This window comes from Sitophilus oryzae, unplaced genomic scaffold (genome assembly GCF_002938485.1).
Source record: "Sitophilus oryzae breed Bouriz unplaced genomic scaffold, Soryzae_2.0 scaffold_179_pilon_pilon, whole genome shotgun sequence".
Taxonomy (NCBI): domain Eukaryota; kingdom Metazoa; phylum Arthropoda; class Insecta; order Coleoptera; family Curculionidae; genus Sitophilus; species Sitophilus oryzae.
This window is the reverse complement of record NW_022146501.1, coordinates 476,371-501,010: the sequence shown is the minus strand read 5'-3', so window position 1 is coordinate 501,010 and position 24,640 is coordinate 476,371. Positions and strand designations below refer to the sequence as shown.

Genomic DNA, 24,640 nt, shown 5'->3' with positions numbered 1-24,640 from the left:
TGAAATCGTACTCCATAGTCGATGTAGATAGTTTTTGTGTTAAGAAAATACATAATTTAAAAAATAGTTCAATAAAAAAAAAAAAAAGTTTGTATTATTTTATTAAATTGTAATACAACATATAATATAATAAATAAATTTTGTGAATGCAACTAATAATACATACATACGTTCATTTCTATTAATAGATATTGAATGTTTTGTTAAATTAGATCGATTTTTCAAACCCAAAAATTAAAAATATATTTTTAACATTTACCCATTATCTTATGTACCGCCTATTTCATATTTGTATATTTGTAAAAACATTTGCTGCATTGTATGGTTCATAGTTTTATTTGCCAAAGTATTATTACTATAAATAGGTATATATTATATGTAATTTATTAACTGTATATTCATGTTTATTTATATAAACTATTCATGTATTAAAATACAAACCAAAAATAAGGGAATAATTATGTTTTCCATGTATTCTACAACATATTAAATTAATCCGCATAATCTAACTAGCGTGACGTCCTAAATCTCGCTCCGGTGGCTTGTTGAGATGGTAACAATTGGTCTAATATTGAGAAATGTCAAAAGCTGATACATTTTTACTTTGTCAGTTATGACATTTGTGTTGATTTTTGCAAGACAGAGGAAGACTGTCACTTGTTTTTAATTATTTTTCCTTGTTCTATTTCACGAAAGTAAAAAGAGTTACCCATCTGATTCGTTCAGGCACTCAATTTAAAGAATATCAGTAACTTTTTTGACAGGGGGATTTTATATTTGCCATGTTGGTAAAAAATAACGGTCAAAATTCAAAGTTATTCATTTTATAGACTATAGTAACTAGTAACTAGGGTGAGCCAAAAAAAACTGACGTATGGAATTTGTGGGTTAAAATGAACCTAATAACCGAGAAAAAAATATCCCCGGAAGGCAGAATTTTTACCTCAATTTAAAAAGGTGTCGGCGAACATTCAAATTTTTCCATTTGAACAACATGTAAAAAATTACCTTTTTTTAAAGTACCATAACTTCATAGATTAGTTTTCCATATTTTAGATTTATTTTCCATATTTTCTATTATCAATTTATTGTACTAAAATGTTAATATAATAAATATAACAGTAATATCGTATAATTAAATTATATGATTATATTATAAGATTCCATCAACAGATCTATTTCATAACTACTGTTGAAACTGATTCCCTTTTTCCATAAAGGTAAAATTAATTAACGTATACCATAATAGAACTGGTCAGAGTTGAACACAAAATATATTTTAGTTGAATTTTATTGTTTTTATTTTCATTTCAACGATCTTTTGACAACTGAATAATAACCTCACTTTTTAATCTAACGATTTGAAATTCCCAGTTTTTGTCTCTGTCTGTTGCATAGACTTTTCATATATAACCATCTCAATTTCAGATATCTTATATTGGCAACACTTTCTCTACGGAGTGTCTAACGGTCCATAGGGGGCCCGTCCTCCAAATTGTTATCTTTTGGATTATTTTGTATGAAAATACCCAAATGTTATATCCTATAGATAGCAGGGTCTAGATTGTTTATCTTTTAGATAGTTATTTGTTAGATAAAAGCTATTTATCTATAACTGAAAACACCGAGCCTAAGAAATATTATGAATACCTTTACAGTTTTAGCACAGAAAAGAATAGTTGAATGTTGTATTGTCATGACGTCTCCGTGTATCTTCAAAGTTTCCTAAAAATCTATTTAATAGAAATAGTTTAAAAACTGTTTACAAATTTTGAAACGGACAACTTACGAACCTACTAATATTGCAAGTTAAATAAGACCACGTAAAAGCTAGTATATCTGGTTACTTTCTAAAAGCACTCTCCAAATTCTGATTACACAATATTTCTACTCGTTCAACAAACTCCGCTCAAACTTGTTTATGTCCCTCTATTTAATTTTTATTTTTACGTGGAGTTTTACTTAAGGATATTAGCTCGTGTAAGTGCAACCAAGTATACGGTCTCAAGCGCTGGAAGTTGCGAAACGCTTTAAATATTTTATTGGACGGTAAAAGTCTCGCTTTTTTCTTTTCTCGTAGAAAAACATTGTGGTAAGTACGCGGAAGAAAGTGGTTGTTAAATAAATCTACGATGATAATATAGAGTAATAAAACAAGCGGATTCTTTTCTGCAAAACATTTGTCCGTTGTTTCTTGATAATGCCATTAATAAATTATAGCTGAAGAGAGTTTGATTATTTACATTTTTTAATATTGGTTAAACATACAGGGTCCTTGTTATGTATGCATGGAAACGGTCGATTATTAGCATAGTTTAAAGAATACAAATATATCAGTTGACCCACTCTTCGCCCGTAAAATATTCCTCCCGCCACTCCACGCCTGTCTTGTAGATTTGGGTGAGTCTACATGCGTTGCTCGACGTGTACACAGCGTCCCAAATTTATTTTAGTTTTGTTTTCGGTCCGATGCATAGGGTGAACCAAAAATAGTGTTTTAGTTGTTTTGATCGATTGTGAATAAAATGTCTACTAGAAATATTTGTGCAGTGGATGGTTGTGAAAGTAGAATGACAGACAATATATCGTTCTTTAGGTGCCCAAAAGACGAAGGAAGGTATGTGTTTATATAGTATAGGATATTAAGTATATAATAATTAAAGTATTAGACATATTAAGTATATTATAATTATGGAAACCTAACTATGTATAAATTGTTTTAAAAATATACATATAAATTAAGAAAAGATTTTACTCGAAATATGCACAAAATATTTATTTATAACAATTAGTTTATTATTTTAGTAGATATTTTAGAGTAGTAGTAGATACTTTACTGTTATGTTTTGGATTTTGCAGTATTTACCGGTTTGCAAAGTGCATATTAAATTATTTTTTAAGATATTTGCATTTTTTTTAATAACATGTTTTACCTTTTAGATGTTTGTATTTAACTTTAACTACCTACTTGGAAAGTCCAAATTTTATCGTCAGGTAATAAAAATACGTGCATACAACTTGTTCTGCTATTGACAAGTTTTTTAGAGTTTTTACTAAATTTTATGTAACAGTAAATATAACAATTGACGAGCACATGGCAAAAACGATTAGTATCCAGAAATGATAAATGTTCAGGAAACCATTTTTTTAATTCAAATTACGCATGGACTTTTATATCCGAGTTTATATCGTTTTTCCCATTTTTAAATGCCTCTTTCTATGTGGCCGTTATCGATATTCCCGTTTATTTAGGTACCAAAAGGTGTAGCCCCCCCCCCCTTTTTGATACTTTCAATATTTTTCCCGTGTGCTCTTCAATTAGTAGTAAATACTGTAATAAATTATATTTGCATATTTCTTAAGTTATAGCATGTTTTGCTTTTTAGCTGTTTGCATTTAACTCTTGAATTATCTACCTTTCTATCAAAAGGTAATAAAAAGTACTTGGATACGACTTGTCTTGATATTGTCAATTTTTACTACATTTTATCGAACAGTAAAATTTATTACACAATTAACTACTAACAGTCATAATTACTGTTCATGATAATCATAAAATTTAGAAAAAATTAAAAAAAATGACAATGGCAACACAAGTTGTATGCAAAGGTACTTTTATTACCTTACGATAAAATTTGGGCTTTCCGGGTAGGTAATTAAAGTAAAATGCAAACATCTATAAAGCAAAACATGCTATAATTTAAGAAATATGCAAATTATTATTATATATATTAAAAAATTAACTCATTATATTTATTTAGTATACATTTTTCATATATGGGATTTCCATAATAATTATTAATAATAATTACCCTATTGATAATTCCATATTCCAAAGAATTAGGATAGAATAATATATCTAATATTTTAATATTATGTATTCACCATAATATGTATAAGTAGAATCTGATAAGGAAAATAACTTGTAGGTGTGGAGCCTGGAAAAGTGCCTTAGGATTTATAGGATCCCACAGATATGCTGTTAATCAATAAAACTAGTACTGTATTTTTATTTTTTCTACTTGCTATATTAAAATTCCTTAGTATTTTTAGTTGATCCCTCGTATACGGCCAGCGTTCTGAATGATAAAATAGCACTTCCGCTGCACCCGGTAAACGTACAAAGTAAAATAAATTGATTGGTATTTTTGAATAAGAAGACTAAGGAAGGAGCATATCAAAAATCTTAGGTACACCGCGATGGGCCTCAAATATGGCCGACTTAAATTCCGGTTTATCAGTGTCGTTCTAATTTTATTTAAAAAATGTAAAACTATGATGTAGGGTAGACGTGGGGTAGACTCAATAATTTGTTGTTTTATTTTACGTTGTGAATAAATGTTGGTAGTTATTAAAATTGTTATAAAATATATAATTCTAATAAAAATAGATAAGTTATAATAAGTATTTATTAACACAAACATCCGATACGCTACTGAAGCATGTAAGTCAAATTAACGTATCTAAATTCTTTGACATCTAATCTTTGACAAGCAATAAATAAAAGCTAAAAATGCAAGAAAAATATATAATTTAGTTAATTTAAGTGAATTTCATAAATGATCGGTTTACTACACGTATGTATATTATATAGTCACTTACTAGCGAAAAGTTGTTCCATTATTTCACTCAATTTTTGCCGAGATCTACCGCACGCTACACAACCAACTATTTTAGAGTCTTTTTCGATAAATCGCGATAGTGTCACTGTTAATTTAAGTTCTGCCACAATTTCCATCTAGATTTACTACCTTTATACTACTATCAGTAGTAGAATATATAATGAATAACATAGAATAAGCTCCGTAAAGACTGACAAATCCACAAAATTTCAAATCAAATTCAACTGTGTCAAATGAATCGTCAAACAGAACTGTCAAGGATCCCCACCCTAGAGAGCTTTTATGGTGGCTTTTCCACCCACCATGCATGAATACATGGATAGCATTATGCTCCTTCCTTAGTCTTCTTATTCAAAGATTGGTATGAACGTCATCTGCCTTTTTTCTGCCACCTTCTGTCGAAATTCTCTGACTCGTAAAATGGAGTATAGTTTCTAAAAGATGTTTAAGAGCCTTCTTCGTAAAACAGAATAAAAATTACTTTGTATACTTGGAGCATTTAATGGTAATCCACTGTTTTAATCGTCGCTGAAAAGAGTGCAAATGTGACTTAGTTTTAGCGAAGCGTTTGTTTCTCGAAGCGGACACATTCCCAAATCCATTAGCCGAAGTGTGACCGTTTTAACAAGGAAAACACGTTAATGACGACAACGCCGAAAACTTTACTACGCTTTTCGCGAACTTTTGTTTAAAAGAAACTGCAGCAGCGGCAGTAGCAGCTCTCCGAAAATAAAATTAAAGTTGTTCGGGAACAAAAATGTTTTTATTCCCTACACTTTCCTGGAGGCATTATGCGCGCGGAGGCCCCGGCGAGTTGGCCGCAAAACTTCCACTGTATAAAGTTTAAGTTAGATTAGCATCGAAGTTTCGGAAGTTCTAAGTACCGAGATGGTTTTTTATACGGCCACTTCTGGACGGTAAGAACTGCGGCCTTCTGATTGTTACGGAGGAAGAACCACCGATAAATCTTTCCGATGTATATCGATTCTCACAGTCTTTCTAATACTGCGTCTTAGGTCCAGTTAGAGATAGGAATGCATTCATAAATCCACATTTGTTCCATCAAACCACAAATTACCTATAACAGATGCGAAAGAAAGCGACTGCATCGGAAACCGCTCGGCAAACCCGACACGCCTATTGAGTGGTGTAAATACACCAGTCGTTTAGTCCGGAAACCTATGCTGTGACGTATTCGCTTGCTGGAATGACATAGTGCGTGGTTAGATGTTTCTTTTTAAAAACGCGTGTAGGATTTTTGTTGAACTTTTGAACTGTTATTTCTAAGTTTTGCTAATTTGCATATCTTATTTAAAATGGGATGCAAATGTGTTTATTTATAAGGAAAAAAAAGATATTTATAGTATAAAAAATGAATTTATTTAACAAAATTTAATTAAAAATGTGACAAAATAGTTACCTTTCTATTGGTTCTATCGGACTTTTTTCGACTATATAAATCTTTATTTGTAAACTTTAATACATCAAATATTTTCAATCTAATAAATCATTTAATGATGTAAACAAGAGGAAATTTCTCACATGGGTGGTCAAATTTTATAGTTTTCATTATATCAAACAGCCTCTGAGAAATGTTTTCAACTCAAAATACCTTTAATTATGTTTGACTACATCATTAAAAAGGGTCTACAAATACATCAATGTGATATTTGTCTAAAATTTGCAAAAGAATCCGAATCTCTCGATAACTCGAAATTATTTACCCATTTAAAAGCCTTTGATCATGAAAATGATATGATAAACAACATGAAAGTGGAAAAATTTGTTCATTTTATTTACAGGCTGGAAAAATTATTTATATTAAATTTTGATGAGTTTTGCACTGAAGAAAACATTCAGAGGCTGTTTGATATAATGAAAACTATAGAATTTGACCACCCATGTGAGAAATTTCCTCTTATTTACATCATTAAATTATTTATTAGATTGAAAATATTTTATGCATTAAAGTTTACGAAAAATAAAAGATTTATATAGTCGAAAAAAGTCCGATAGAACCAATAGAAATGTAACTATTTTGTCACATCTTTAATTAAATTTTGTTAAATAAATTAATTTTTTATACTATAAATATCTTTTTTTTTTCCTAATCTCCTACGAGCTGATATAATATGACGAGCAATCTACTAAATTACTGCGAGATATTATACAGAAAAGTCCACAGACTTCGAGACATAGGAAAATCAAGTCCATTTAGCCTGTGTTTTTTGACAAGTTTTCAAAAATGACAGTTTTGTTTAGACTGACGTTTAATTTCACCTGACTTCTCGGTGAATGATTTCTTTTTATGGGGGTACATAAAATCTAAAATGTACGGACATGAAGAAATTCAAAACTTGGAGCAGTTAAGGCAGAAAATATTTAATGCCTTTGACACTGTCACCCCTGATATGTTATCCAATGTGAGGAGGGGATTTTATGATCGTTTGGGTTATTGTTTAATGCAAGAGGGAGGCACTTTTGAACAATTTTTGTAATTTTTTAAATTTCATTATCCTGTTTTTTTACCGTTTACCCATTACCTACCTTGACGAACATGGGAAATCGAAGGTCCTTTTCAGGACCACAAATAAAAAACAACAGTTGTTAATATAATATCAATTTAAAAGTGTTTTAGTAGTTTTAATACACACTATGATATAAAATTTATTATTATTATGATGTACATTATTAATACTATTGTTCATTCGAAATGGCATTAAGGCCCAATTGCAACAATGATTTAAATTTTTCTTAAAGATAAGTAGAGCTTAGAATGAGCTGTATTTATATTTACTTTAATATTCACCTTAAATGAGGGAATTTGACTGATACAATTTTTGAATTTGAATTGTTTTTAATGATACTAACAATTTTAGTTCAATTTTTAATAAAATTTATTTAATATTAATAGAAATCCAAGAGATTTGAAAACCTCTTTTAGCGATTTATAACATTCTCAAATGAATTACAGGTGCCCTTATTTTCTATGAAAATCACACAGCTTTTTTCATAGTCGCTGCAGTTGCTATAGCTATAAAAAACTAATTTTTTAAGTTGTGAAAATTGCGACACACACTAAATGGACTTGATTTTTCGTATGTCTCGAAGTCTGTGGACCTTTTTGTATGCCTCGATAACATATTGGTGCAGATTATTTTCACCCAAACAAATAATAACCCAAACTATACATTGATGCGGATTGTCTATGAACTCTTTCTGAAGGTCACAGAAACCTGAACGCGTAATTCGGTGTTCTTTCCCATCTGTTGTAGTTAATTTGTGACCAAACTATAAAGCATAAAAAAATTATACAGCTGTACAACGTACCTACATTATACATTTCAACCCCATGAACAAGTCTATGAGGTTTCTTCGCAAAAAAAATTTGAAACTTGTCAAAATACTACGAACTGTAATGGATAAGTTTTGTATTTAGATAACTCATATTTTTCAATATTTACCCCCCAATAATTTTACGTAATTAAAATATTAATGCACCAACTTCTCCATCTAAGAAATTGAAGTTAAATTTAATAAACATACGTTCGTTCCTGAGTAACTTTAGTTATATTTTCGTGGCTGCTGCAGATTCTTTAAAGCAAATGTTCGCGAAACGTGTGAAGTTTTTGATGTAGCCATTAATGAGTTTTCCTTGTTAAAACAGTCAGATTTCGGCTAATGGGTTCTGGAAAAGTGGGTTTCGGAGAACAAATGCTTCATTAGAACAGCGTCGCATTATTTTCCGCGACTAATAAAATACTGGTATACCTGCTACTTAAAGTTAGCAGAAATTTTGTGTCATAGTCAATATTTTGTTCGTCATAAAATCTTATTTTCTTAGTCTAATTTTATCTGACAATGCTATTATAAGGCAATAATATTTAATGTTTTAAACTAAAAATTTATAGACGAAGCAGCAGAAACTCTACATCTGGATGGAAATATAGAGATAGGGACATGGCAGTAAATATACCTACCTTGGAACTCAGATAGGTGCCTAAACTCAGTATTATAGACCAAACACATCTCATATAAAAAACATACTATTTATAATTCCATCTTTACAAGTATAGTTTTGTATGGATGTAAAACATGGCAGCTTACTAATAGAATGGAAGAACGACTATTAGCAATCGAGATTGACTTCTGGCGAAGATCTGCGGGGATATCAAGAATGGAAAGAGTACCAAACAAAATGATAAGGGAAAGTATGCATGTCCAGCAAACGATAATAGATGAAATAGAGAGAAGAGAGCTGGTTTGGTATGGGCATGTAGAAAGAATACCTAAGAAAGTTTTGAAATGGATATCATCAGAAAGGAGAAAAAGAGGAAGGCCAAAAGCAACATGTATTGGATGAGTACATAAAGCTATATGCGAGAAGAAATTTCATCCAGGAAATTGGGAAAATATGAAACGCTGGCAATTGGGTACTGGACGCTATGAACTCGGACCTATATATTACATATAAACTAATAATAATAATAATCAGTAGACATCGGGTATTGAAACGATAAATACGTACGTGCTCTATAGTAAAGTGTAACGTCCAAAAACAATTAAAAACAATAGTTAATATGTGTTAGAAACAATAGTATAATATGTGTTATTGTTTTGTCCAGTTTAACAAATTTTAACTCTGTAAGAATCTACGTTCAAGAGGCTTGAAAAAGACATATACTGTCGAAACGTCGTCACAAAATAAAAAAATAATGAACAAAATCTAGAAACATCTTTGCAACCCCAACGACCTAAAGCCAAGAGTGAAAACAAAAAAATAATAATAACTAGCATATTATACTATCCTTTCCTAAAAATAAAAAAAAACTTTAAATTAATAAAATTGGACTGTTAAAAGTTCTTAAAATATTAGTTTTAGCTAAGCCATATGCATTGAAATTTTATGGCCGAACTCTCCTGGGTACGCTATAAAAATATATTCGCCCGAAATGGCCAAGGTCCAACAAAGCTAAATGGAAAGAGACCCCTGCTGAAAGTTGACCTATATCTTTGTAAAATTTATTTAGCAGAGATGTTCTGACACCATCTTTTTTAAAACTTTTATTTTTAAAAATATAGGAAAAAACTCAAAAGGTTCTTATATTAGCTTTATAAAAATAATTTAAAATTTTAAAAGAAAGGATATATATTTTTTATGAAAGCTTTTTTCTAAACTTCAAAAAAATTAGAGTTAATACAAAAACGTATATACTATTCTAGCTTTATAATTTTATAATGCTTTTTAATTTTTAGTAAAAAACGATAATTCTATTACCGGCCATTAAATTCTACTACATCTATATCTCTGACTACTACTAACCAGCAATTTGTTTTGTGTAGTCTGTGGTCTGTTTTTGTTTAAATATTTTGTTCGTTATTCATGTTGGGGATTTATTTTTAATTTAATGTTAATCGTTAGGCAACCAGTAAACTCATAGAATATGTATTTTTTTGCATAACGAAATTGTCACTCTAAATCGCTGTCTTTTTTAGACAGATGTCACTTGTCCTGTCCTTATTTATTAATTATTCGAATTCTCAGAATGTTGTTAACAAAAGTTTTATTTTAAAATAAAATTTTAATCAATCACAATTGTTTATCTCCATCATTTACCGGATTAATAATGCAGAAATTACAGTTCAATTGCAAATAATTCATTATTTATAGTGATTTATAGTAATTTTATTAAATTATACGAACAATGAAAATGCGAGCTACAACTCTTTGAGCTGGCAAATGAGCCAGATGCTTTACTTAGACCGTTATTCAGAAGGTATAAACCTATCAATGAAACTGTGCATGAAATCAAGGTTGGCACAGTTTCAGGTTTATTATAGTGATTTTCTTAGTCGCGTATGGCACAGATCGTTACCCAAAGTTGCCACAAGCTCATTTTTCATCGGGGTAGATTATCACGAGATAACGAGGTTAAATTGTTTTACAAAAAGGTAGATATACCACGAATGGGGTAGCTATGGCAACAACACCGCTATAACTTTTCCTCTCGCTAGCTCGCGCGTCGCGGCCATCTCGCATGCGTCTCAAGGCCGTGTGTCACAACCTAAGGTCTCGTGACAAGATCAATGATGATCAAGTGACAGGATATTTGGTTAAGTTCTACCTGAACAAGCTTAATCTGCATCAAGGAAGACTTTACTGCAGACTATGCTATAAAGGTACTAAGATAATAGAGCACATACAATAGGCCTTACTAAATCGCTTTATTTTCGGCACATAAAGGCCATAATGAAAAATAAGTTGGCGTTAGCGAATTCAGAAATTGATTTACTCTTTGGTTAACAATAATATTTTTCAGGATTGTCAAGTTGACGTTAAAGTTAGGTTATTAGGTGGTTGTCATAAATAAAAACATAGATTATTGAAATTATTTAATAAGAATAAAGGTATTTTACCGCAGATCCGAAGAGATTTTACTTAAAGGTATTTTATAAACTTTCTCAGTGAGAATATTAACTCCCCTATTTCTTATATTTCAGTTAAGGGGACGTAAGAACTATAGGAAGTAAATTTTTGTTTTCATGTTTTGACGATATCTGAGAGTTCCTAGAACTATCAAGATTATTGAATAATTATAGTTGTTTAATAAGTGAAATTAATAGAAGACTTGGAAATAGGATGATGCTTTTCATGTTGTAGTTGATAAATCACCCCATTTCTCTTAATTTTTTTTTTCAGTACAGTTAATCACAAATTAAATTGATGTGTGCAAAAACAGCTATATATTTTCAAACATCTTATTTAAATAGTTCTTTTATATACTATTAAACTGTATCAACTACAAAGTATTTAGCAAAAAATTATAAGGTAATAAATTTTGTATATATAATTTATGAAAATTTATAATATATAAAGATTAGAACACAATCCTCTGAAGGAAAAAGAAATACTCAAAAACTCATTAAATATACTTTATTAAAAATAACAACATACCAAAACATCCATGCAAACTGTAATAATCAGAACATTATCCACATTATACCTTTATTAAATTTGTGTCCACACTCCTGCCAGGAAATCCAGAAATGTTTGTTTAAATATTAACTTATTTTAAATTGCCAGAAACACATCAGAATATATCACAACCACAACTATAGGTTAATCTGTACTAAATTTTATACCGAGTAAGTGATGCGTTAACTAACAAGTATAGGATAAAAAACAATTATTAATATAGAGTGTACTATACAATGTCCTGCTTATTTATGAAATGACTTTCCCTTCAAATGTGAGGAATACCAGTAAAATAAAACATAATTTTTGGTTTAGTTTGGTGTTTGATATTCTAACTACATCTATTACAAACCTTAAGTGCTTTTAGTGAGTAATTGTATTTTTTATTATTCCTTGTGTATCCTGTAAAGTAAAAAAATATTTCAAGAAATATAAAAACAATGCAATAGATATCAAACAGATTCATAAAAACTACTTACAATTATTGTACATAATTATATATTTCAAGTGTTATTTGATGTTTGGTCCCATTACCAACATTACCTTATTTAGGTCTTCTCTACCAACTCAACTTTTAAACCTGTTTTAAACCTTCTTTATATTTTAAAACTGATTTACAACAATCTGTAATGCCCGCGCTGTTTCCTGAAATATAAGTTTTAATCTATTTATTATCATATAGTAGATATTACAAACCTGAAAATTACTGATACGAGGAAACTTCTCAAAATAATTATAATAATACCTTTTACAAACATCTGGACTAATTTATTTTCACGAATTTATGAACGAGCCAATGTTTTCTAATACGTTTTTAAGCGTTTTACACATTTTGAATATCTTCCAGCCTATTCGTCAATTCTTGATCGGTGAAAAGATTATTTATAACTATATAATTAGTACTGCAGGTTGCAGGTTAAATAAAAGAACAAAATCAAGTAGAATTTGTGAATAAAAACTAAAAAAATAATGAAAATATTTAGAAAAAGCTTTGAATAAGAAGACTAAGGAAGGAGCATAATGCTATCCATGTATTCATGCATGGTGGGCGGAAAAGGCACCATAAAAGCTCTCTAGGGTGGGGATCCTTGACAGTTCTGTTTGACGATTCATTTGACACATTTGAATTTGATTTGAAATTTTGTGCATTTGTCAGTCTTTACGGAGCTGATTTTATGTTATTTATTATTTATTCTACTACTGATAGTTATATAAAGGTAGTAAATCTAGATGGAAATTGTGGCAGAACTTAAATTAACAGTGCAACTATCGCGATTTATCGAAAAAGACTCTAAAATAGTTGGTTGTGTAGCGTGCGGTAGATCTCGGCAAAAATTGAGTAAAATAATGGAACAACTTTTCGCTAGTAAGTGACTATATAATATACATACGTGTAGTAAACCGATCATTTATGAAATTCACTTAAATTAACTAAATTCTATATTTTTCTTGCATTTTAGCTTTTATTTATTACTTGTCAAAGATTAGATGTCAAAGAATTTAGATACGTTAATTTGACTTACCTGCTTCAGTAGCGTATCGGATGTTTGTGTTAATAAATACTTATTATAACTTATCTATTTTTATTAGAATTATATATTTTTATAACAATTTTAATAACTACCAACATTTATTCACAACGTAAAATAAAACAACAAATTATTGAGTCTACCCCACGTCTACCCTACATCATAGTTTTACATTTTTTAAATAAAATTAGAACGACACTGATAAACCGGAATTTAAGTCGGCCATATTTGAGGCCCATCGCGGTGTACCTAAGATTTTTGATATACTCCTTCCTTAGTCTTCTTATTCAAAGAGAAAAAGGAACCGTAAACGTCAATGTCAGCCAAGTGTCAGAGTTCAATTGGATTTACCACAGATTATCGATTTGAACGATTTGAAGTACAGTCGATTCCAGTTTAGAGATTTTCGTTTTTCATAAGCCTCCCATACTGAGGTCCGCCATATTGGGAAGTTTTAAATGAATACAAATATAGTGAAAAGAAAAATAAGAATGTAATATTCAACTAAATAAACTGTATTTTCAGAGGAAAATTTTTTTTTTATTTTTAGAGGAATTTTAGGAATAGAACAAATTATTTAGGAATAGAACACATATTTCATATAGTGTTTAATACAGACAAATTAACCAATACATATATATTTATTATTAAATCATTACATTTCATTTTGCATATTTCATTTCGACTACTATTTGTAATAAAGGTCGCTACACAATTAGTACAATACATGCTGCGCGCATATTTCCTTTTTTTGCTAATCACGTTAATATTTCATGAACATTTAATGTCCTCGAAATTACATACGTTCATTAAAACAAAATAATATTAACATATTACGGAATGGCAGCCCCCGAATTAAAAATACTCCCCGTCAAAATGATTCCGTAATTAATTTTCAATTTAATAACATTTTAACGTTATGCTGCCCAGTTTATTATAATTTGATTAATAACATCGATATACGCTATGGATTACCGGGCACAAAATGGAGCGGGTGCTCCGAAATACAATGGTTTTAGCGGGCAATTACTTTAACAGCAAATCGCTTTGCAAGCATGTATAAATATTTTCAGATAATGCAATATAAAGGAAGATAATATTTTAATGTAGCGTGTTTATTTGATAACCATCTGTTTTTTCTTCATATTAAAAGGCCCGAAATTGCGGAAACACTGCTGCCTGTAAGACATTGTGCATCTTCCCTTTCTGTCTATATCCAGGGCCTTGCACCAGTTTGTGCAAGTCCCTGATAGGATGCGAGCACAGTTTCTCCGATTCTATAGCCTTGCTATTTCAAATAGAGAGCATGGTTTACGGTCCAGAGCCTCGCAGTGACATATTGTGGGCTCTATTGTTTCATTTATTTTATCACACAATCTCCAGCCCCAAGACTTCCTTGACGATGAGATCGGACCAAGTGACCCCTCTTTGTCACTACCACAAACCATTCAAGGTGCACAAAATGGATCGAGAAATGTGGACAGATACAACATTCCTTCAGGACGGACTAACCTGGTATACAGACGGGTCACAGACAGAAGCTGGGGTATACCGGGTGCTGCATCGTCGAGCGGGACATAGGAAATGCCATGTAAATTTTAATGGGGTCAATTATTGGCTTTCCTAATTATTTTAGAGAATAATCCTATTCAGGTTTATTGAAGAGCAGTAAAACCCACATTCAAAAGAATAACTTTAGATATTTTTGATTAGCCCGTTACGAGTTATCGCCGATTTCTTACGAGCACCAGTCAAGGTAAAAGATAACTGTCAAATGAAGTTGTCATTTCAGAAATTTATCTATTTAGTGCTTTATTACTATTATTAAAAACTCATACCTACATCGAAAATATTAGCCATGAATTACACTACCGAAGAAAGAGTATTGATGATTAAATGGTATTATCAACGAAATAGTTATCAAAAGGTGTCGGACATGTTTGCTGCTCTGAATCCGAATAGACCGATACCTGGAAAATCTACAATCGCAAGGAATATCCAGAGATTTGAGACCAAAGGTACCCTAATAAATAACTGCAGATGTGAAGCAAGGCAGGAACAAAAAGAAGATACCAAGAAGCAAGAAATGATACCGACTTGGTAGTTTTATTGTTCGTGGAAGAGAACGATGGAAAGATCAGCACAAGGAAACTTGAGGATGAAATAGGAATAGATCACACTACAGCGTTTCGAATTTTGAAACGACATAAGTACTATTCCTTCAAATATGAAAAGCACCAAGAGCTACGAGATGAGGACGAAATACGGCGGCAGGCGTTTTGTTTTGATATGATGGAAAGAGCAAACACGGATAGGGAATTTTTAAAAAACATATGTTTCACTGACGAATGCATGTTTACCTTAAATAATGAACCCAATGTTCAAAATTATCGATATTGGAATAAAGAAAACCAACACAGGTTTGTCGAAACAAGGACGCAATATCCACAGAAAGTAAATGTTTGGGCAGGGATATTCGGACACAATATTATCGGGCCATTATTAATTTCTTACGCGAAATTTAAATGCAGAATATTATTTGGAACTACTCGAAAATCATATTTTACCTGCTTTACATGATGCCGCTAGGGAAAATCAGGAAGTTTGGTACCAAATGGATTGATGTCCGGCACATAGTACCCTGGCTGTTCGGGAATATTTAGACAATAGTTTTAACGGAAACGTTATTGGCCTAAATCATACAGTAAATTGGCCAGCAAGGTCTCCTGATATTTCACCAAATGATTTCTTTCTCTGGGGCCAATTAAAAAACAGGATATACAAGGATAAAAAATACCCAAATCTAGATGAGTTAAAAAATGCTATTTCTGCCGAATGCAATAGAATTTCAGTTTATCAACTAGCGAATGTAAGAAAAGAATTTTATGATCGCCTAGGTTATTGTCTAGCAGTCGATGGAGGAATATTTGAACATCTTAAATCCTAAAGTTCTAACAATTTAATAGTACCTAAATTACTAAGTTATTGAATATTGTAATAATACTATAATTAACCTTGTAATTGATTACTTTATTTTACTTTAATTCATATTAATTTGTATTGATAAATACATATTTAAGACTTCCGATGTAGGAATGAGTTTTCAATAATAATAAAGCACTAAATATAAGAAAGGAGAAATATTTAAAAATAAATCGGCGATAACGTAAATGAGCTAATCAAAAATATCTAAAGTTATTCTTTTGAATGTGGGTTTTTATTCTCTAAGATAATTAGGGAAGCCAATAATTGACCCCATTAAAATTTACATGGGATTTCCTATGTCCCGTTCGAGGATGCAACACCCGGTATGGGAAAAGACCAAGAACAAGCTTATCCTTTTCCTTGGGTAAATAATCAACCGTATTCCAGGCAAAAAGCTTCGCCATCCTACAATGTGCGAGAGAAAACAATCGAAGAGCTTATTCAGGTAAGCTTATAAAAAGCCGATGAGCTAGCTAGGCATCAGCATCCTATCTTGGTCCAGAGCCAGTACTGGGTATATTCAAATGTATGGCCCACAGTGCACTAAAACTCTGGATCAGGGAAAAGCAGAATATCCACTGCAGAAACAGACAGGGACACAGACACAGCAAGACCTTTATTCAAGGACCTAGCTCTAAAACTACAAAAGAACTACTAATGATTAGCAGGAATAAACATTACATTTTCTCTTCCATTGTCTCAAGGCCTTTGCTGCATATATTTTAAATAATGTGGGAGAAACACAGCATCCTTGTCGTAGACCTTTATTGACAAAGAATCTTCCAGATAATGAGTTGCCTATTTTACTTTGTGATGTCGATTCTTCGTACAAGTTTTTCAGAGCTCTAATTAAGGTGTAGTTAATGTTGGTGTCCTGTAGTACCTGGAATAGTCTGTTATCTGGAACGGTATCATATGTTTTGTGAAGGTCAATAAACATGAGGTGTGTCTCCTGATCAATACTACTTTTTTTCTCTATTAGTTGTTTCAGACAGAAAATATTATCGGTACAGATTTTCCCAGTCCGAAAACTAGATTGTTCCTCCTCTTCTTGTTGTTGGTATTCCTGACCTATTAAATTTCTAAGGATCCGTCCGTATAATCGACTTAGAGTACTTGTTACTGATATACCTCTATAGTTGGAGCACACTTGTTTATTTCCCTTTTTGTGGATTGAGGATATATAGGCGATTTTTCACTCTTGAAAAACAACTTGTCCTAAAATATACGAACAAAACATAGACACTTTGATCTTTACCGATTCGAGACGGGACAAGTCAACGAATTTCGAAACAAAACAAAAATAAGACAAATGTTGCAGAAATGTATTGAATTTGTCGCAATTTTGTCGTAAAATGAATGTTTCTATCTTGTCCTTGTTTTGTCTGCTTGATCTGGACCCGGCATAACGTATGAAAAAAATGTATACGTATTTTTATTTTCGTTTAACCTTAAAATTATTTATAAAGGAAATTTTGTTTCCACAGTAACATAGAACAAACACAGACACAGACACAGCAAATTTTCTTACCGGTGCTCTCCGATCCGTAAATATCCGGACAGGCCTGGTAGCTGAGCAGCAGCTTGCTGTCCTCCTGTGCAGGTGTCGATGTTGGAAACGGGCGACCGGCACTCTCCGTGGCCCCTGTTGTAGGTGAAGGTGAAGGGACCCCTGAAGGGACACTGCACGGGCGTGGCGTTCTCCCGGAACAGGGAGTAAAGCAGGGCATCGCCGGTGATCAGGCTGCAGAGGGTTGGGAGGGCGTCTCGGCTATGACAGAATGCTGAAAAAGATTATTTTAAGTGAGTACACTCAGTTGCAAAAAAAACCGCAACGGAAATTTTTTTTTGTTGAAAGTCTATTTTCATGATTTTTTTAGCAAGCTGTATATAATTATATCAGCTTTAATTTGTAAACTCAGTTTTTTATAAACTTTAGTACTTAGCATATTATACAGGGTTAATCGAGGGGTTGTTTATTTAACCTAACTTTGACACACCCTGTGCAATAATTTCATGTGTAAATTTACCTGAAATATAATTTTAGGGTCAGAACCACGTCCCTTGAGCGTTTTGTTTTTTGGATCATGTCAATACATGCCTTGGTTAATTTTTAAGAGCGAAATGAACTTGCCTCCAACTATTTGCAATTTTTTCAATAATTTATTTTTGAAGTATTTTTTCAATATGACAAGGCAGCTTTGGTGGTTATTGTGAACTATATACTACTATGAACTGCCCATCATGTTAGACGTTTGGGAAATGTTGTAACGCTTTCTTAACACAATGCAAACGGCAGCTTTTCGTCTTTGCGAGCAGTCGTAGGTTCGTTTTTTTATTTTTTTTTTATTAGGTGTTATAATTAATCAATAAAACAATAATTAATGGGCGCTAGGACATTCACTCAGAAATAATAGATCTCTTTACCTCAACTTAAATTTATTTATAATTAAAAAAATATTAGACAAGGACAGTAATTGATGGATAAAGTTAGGTTTTTAAAATGAATTAATAATTAAGAATAATAAGTAATCAAAATTTAAATGTATGACATAAAAAAAGGATCACTTGTTCTGTTGATTAAAAATCATTGACATATTAATATTAAATTACGCAAAATAAAGTTAAATAAGTACCTCAAACTAACGCAGTTCATGAACCTTGTTGTATGCGCACATAATTCCGTAAATCACTCAAAAGTTAATTAAATAAATATGTCACAAGTGACACCATCACAAAATACTTGACAAGATATTAATATATATAAAAAAATTTGTATATTTAAAATTAAGAAAGTAATATTTTAATAATGAAATTCAAAAATATCTAATAATTACATAATTAATTATGCAATTAATCAACAGTAAGTAAATAGATTTAAAATAAGTTAATAAAAATATAATATATGAAATCTGGCCTGATTGTTGTGGACATTAGGTGTGGGAGCTCATCCCCAATCTACCACAGCCTCGAACAGTCCCTTACAATACCACCAGCCATGTGGAAATCAAACATGGATCATAGATACAGGCTCTCGTACCTCAAACCACCAATCACGACATATAACTCGCCATGTAACTGGACGGTAAAACCCTGGAAACGACACAAATTATGCACAAAATGCATTTTAGAAATTTTAGAACTTACCTCACGATGCTGAGGGTTTACTCAAAAATTAAACTCATGACAGGACAACCAAAACCACGTTTAGAAAATCTGTAAACAGATAAGGTTAAACCAAAAGAGTAAAAATATGATGAAGATCAAACTTACCACCAAAATACCCATGAAAACTTAAAATTGATTCCTTCCCCAAATGCCAGAAACCATTAGGACTATATTCCAAAGTTTAATAGAATTAAAAAGTTGAAACTTTTTCGGATGACTTCAGATAAGTTGATCGATGTCTAAGCTACGAAATCTGAATCAAAAATGGTGACTTCCGATAGTCAAAAATATGCTCTAGTTCTGCGCCGACAAGGGCAAGTACGATCAACAGAGTGTCCGAAATTAGTCAGAACTAATTCAGTAGGCTGTACAATTTTTGGCAGGAGGGTTAGAGGTCGCCAAGCGTTACCAGCTTCATTAAATGAACTTCGCTTGGTCCGTAAAGAAGAATGGGAAAACATAACGCAATATGATATATGCAGCCTCAATGACAGTATGAAAAAACGTATACAGGCAGTTGTAGCATCCAGGGAAGGCAATACAATGTATTAGGGTATTTTTTACAATTTTTTTTCTGTTTGTATACTTCAGTATTACAGATCTTTTCCTTAATATCGTTAGTTTAGTTATCGCTATTAATGTTTATTAAAACCAGGACTGTATCGTTAGTCCTTAAAGTTTTTTTTTTAACTTAGTATATAGAGTATCCGATGCAGCGTAATATGACATTACGACAATAGTAACCAAAACCATCTCGCTTTTTTAAAAAATTACATCAAAAAGTAATGATAACTAAAAAAAATGCAAATTGATCGTGATCAGTTCATTTGGCACATAAAAATTAGCCAAAGCATGCATTGACGTGATCCAAAACACAAAAAGCTCAGGAGACACGGTTCTTACTGTAAAATTATATTTTAGAAAAATTTAGACACGAAATTATTGCACAGGGCGTTTTAAAGATAGGGTAAAAAACAACCCCTGGATTAACCCTGTATAATATGCAAATTACTAAAGTTTACAAAAAACTGAGTTTACGAATTAAAGTTGATTTAATTATATACAGTTTGCTAAAAAAATGATGCAAATAGGGCTAAAAATAACAAAAATATGACCCTTTATTAAATTTGACTAATATATTATAATAAATATTCATATTAACATAATTTTAGAATTTGTGGTAACTACTAATTAACATTTGAAGGTACTAGATATAATAAATATTATTATACGATATAACGTGAACAAAAAAAAAACGGCGTCAAATGGAAATCAAGCAACTCTAACCTGTTTTTTTTATCAAATGGTTTTAGTACAGGTAAAAAATCGGATGCCCTTAAAACCAATCTAAAGAGCTTTACTCAGTATTGTTTTTGACGAAATTGACACAACTTTTTTTCCGAAACCTTCGAAAATAACAAAGAAAATAATTATGACGGCAAAACCTAATCTCAAACGGTATTACTTTCTATCCTTTTAATATAACAAACAGAAACAAAAAGTGGTCCTCCCAAGTGAAAGTAACGATGTTTTCCAGAAAACACAAAAGCGATCAAAGCAATAATTCATGTTCTTAGACTTCTTATTATATTTCACCGTTCGAAAAAAACGTTTTATTGGAAATGAGAAACCGAGGAGAAAACAAAAGGCAAATGACGTGGGGGCCCAAATGTAGCAGTAAAAATTCTCTTTCGTTATCGACACTCGCTTTTTTTAGTTTCTCGTTTTGGACCTGTCTTTCATGATGAATATTTCAGCATTACGGAACATCAGCTTTTTACCCTCCTGATTCACGATAGAAAGAATTAAAAATGACATATGACGTATTTCCTCTCATTGGTTTAACGTTCCTCTTTGTCTAACTTTTAAAGAAAAAAACACACAAAATAAATTTTGTATCCTACTATAAAAAATATAGACAAACCAAAAATACTACCTTTTTTGTATTTAGAGTATTTAGAAATTTTTAGCGGTTTTGCAGATATTGGCAGTTTTATATTTCATATGGCATTTTCCATGATAAATTTTTAAGCCACCCAATGATTTTTCTCTGGTATTTTACCGTTGAAAGAGACATATGAAATAATACTGCATGTATTTGCGATCGATATAGGAGCTACAGATGGACGACGCATCATAGCCAAATGGATGCGTGAGCACAGACTCGAAATAGCTGTGGAAAAAAGAGAGGCGATTTTACTGAGCCGCAAGAGAAAAGTTGACCATATAAGGTTTAATTTTAAGGATATAACAATAAATCCAGTAAAGCAAGTCAACTATCTTGGATTCCACATAGACCGTGCACTCACGATGGGCCTGCACATCAAGGAGGTGTGTCTGAAATCACAACGAACTGCGAAAGCGTTGTCCGCAATACTGCCAAACGTTCAGGGCCCAACAACAGCAAAGAGAACAGTGTTAGCATATGCGTGCCAGAATATTATTATGTATGGAACACCTGTGTGGAACGAAGCAACCAATATGCACGTAAATAAAAAAGACTTGAAGGTGCACAGAGAGTCATGGCTTTGAGGGTCTGCTCGGCGTATCGGACAACTTCAACTGAGGCAGCCTTGGTGATATCGGGTCTGCTGCCTTTGCATCTACTCTCAAGAGAAAGAAAACGACTCTTTCTCAAGGGTGAAGTACAAACCAGGGCAAGCAGAGAGATGGAGAGAAACCGCACAGTGCAGCAGTGGCAGCAGAATGGGAAGTATCACAAAAAGGAAGATGGACATATAAGCTTATCCCAAATATAAATATGTGGATTAAAAGAAAGCATGGAGAGGTAAATTTCTATCTTACTTAAATCTTGAGTGTCCACGGAAATTTTGGGAGTTACCTGTGTAAAATTGGAAAGAGGGAAGTCGCGGAATGCCGATACTGTGCTGAACCCAAGGATACTCCAGAACACACAATGTTTGCTTGTCCAAGATGGGAACAGGAAAGATGTGAGGCACGCATGGCGATTAGTGGCAACATCTCCGCAGATACCTTCTTAAAATCGGTAACAGAAAGAAGAGAAAACTTTGAAGCCATCTCAAAACTGGCCCAAAATATACTAGAGGCAAAATACAGCGAAGAGCAGGGGTAATGAAAAAAAAAAGGAACAGTCCGGCGTCCACTTCAGTAATGCGTCCAGCGGGTCCAGGTAGACGTGGCAGGAGCGAGGGGGTGATGTTTAGTGGGTAGTGTCCTCCAGGCAGCTTAACGAGAGATTGAGTACCACACTCCGTACGTCAAGGTATTTCACACCTCATAAAAAAAATGGACGACGCACTATTGCCGGACCCTGTACATAGCAATCTCAATTGTATTACGACAATATTATAAAGACAAACAGACTGAGTACAGAAGTGACTGACATACTGATTAATCACGATCCTGCTCAAACCACTCAACGTAAGAAGCTCAATTTTGGCATACAGGTTGATTCTATGGTGTAGAGGTTCGATAAGAAGGGATTTTTCGAAATTCCAGTTCCAAGAGGGTGAAACCACCCCTCAAATATTACAATATTTTTATTTAAAAACGGCCAAGTTTCCGAAAAACGCTTAAACACGTATATTTTATTTTGTTTTTTTACATATTTTAAGATTTTTTAAAAATGTATACAAGGTGTTTCGAATAATCTGGTCATCGATTAATCACGATCCTGCTTAAAGCGCTTGACGTAAAAAGCTGATTTTTGGAAAACAGATTGATTTTAGGGTGTAGAGGTTCGATAAGAAGGGATTTTTCGAAACTCGAATTCTAAGTGGGTGAAACTATCCTTCATTAAAATATTAAAATATTTTTTATTTTAATATTTATTTATTTAATTTATAAAAACCGGTGAGTTTTTCGGAAAAACTCTTAAACACGTATATTTTATTTTGTTGTTTTACATATTTTAAGATTTTTTTATAAATTTATACAGGGTGTTTCATAAAATATAACTATTGGCAAACTTTTGGCAAATGGATTGACTGTGCAGGGATTTCTCAAATCTCAAATTCCAAGAGGGTGAAAACGCCCCTCAAATATTACAATATTTGTTATTTAAAAAACGATTAATCTTTTGAGAAAACGCTTGGACAAGCATAATTTATTTGTTTTTTTTACAAATTTTGAAATTTTTTAAAAAATCATACAGGGTGTTCCAAAAAGTTGGGTAATTGATACCACGATTCTGCTTAAACTGCTTGACGTAAAAAGTTTATTTTTGGCAAACGGATTTTTCGAAGTAAAATTCCAACGAGATGAAACTACCCCAAATATTACCAAGTTATATAATAATATCGCCATATTCTCATGCTGACATAAATGTGAGAAAATTTTATCCAGTTTGTATGCTAATGGAAATTATTGCTTTACTTTATCATCACCATTACAAATGATTAATTCGACGCGAACAAAGTCGCTGGTACACGCTAGTACATAATAATTCAGTAGTATCTCTTCTTTCTCTTTCAAGTGTTTTAAAGTTATATTTATTTACTTTTTTAGAATAGTTTTATATTTTATTTTTAAACACTTTATTGTATGCATTTTGAAACAATAATTTAGTTACAATACTTATTTTTTAACATTCCATATTGTAAAATTGCTAATTTATTTATATTTTAATCTGATTTTATACAGGATGAACTTTACTTACTTCTAAAAAATATGAAAATGTAAATCATACTCCACGAAATTGTGATAGGTTATAAAAAATAAAATGTGGATAAATAATAACGTGCATCTAAGAAAAAAGAAGATTTGCAGGGCAATACATGTTCAATCCTATAATAAACTACTTAAAACAATTATCGCATATTTTCTAAAAAAAATATTAATTTGAAAAACAAGACACTTCTTATCTTAACCACACTGAATACTGAATACTGAAGAGAAAATCAAAAACCACAACATATCAATATCCTTACCCAGCAGTTTTAATTTTTTTATTGTATTTTTGTGTTTCATTTCTTTCAAATCTAAGCTTATTACCAATTGTAATCGTGAATGGGAAAGGTTACGGCAAAAGGAAGAACATATATCAACGCATTATATCACAACCTATCTTCCACTTTCCGAAGGCAATTCCACAAAATAATATAATCTATCAAAATAACTAAAGTGGTTTTATTGTCGTTCGCGACGTTGAAAGATGATTCTTCGCGGTCCACCACCCCTCTCCACCCTGTCTTCTAACCTAGACCCCTCTGTATTCGAGTGCTCTTGTTTGTCTTAAATTACACAAACCCACTAGCAAATGAATATCTAGTCGCTTTCTAGAACACGTTAGTTTATTAATGCTTTAATTAAAATCGCTGCTCGAAAAATTTAATTGAATGGCGCTTTCATTTCTCTAATGCTCCCGTTTCTTTAATCAA

General features: G+C 31.9%; 1 protein-coding gene across 1 annotated transcript in view; it reads right to left on the bottom strand.

Annotated features, from left to right (window-relative positions):
• LOC115882824 overlaps positions 1-24,640 on the bottom strand; it is a 131,383-nt gene that overhangs the window by 76,268 nt on the left and 30,475 nt on the right. Inside the window, 2 exon segments of the mRNA XM_030901070.1 lie at positions 17,644-17,707; positions 17,709-17,896. Of these exon segments, the coding sequence (XP_030756930.1) occupies positions 17,644-17,707; positions 17,709-17,896 (252 nt within the window).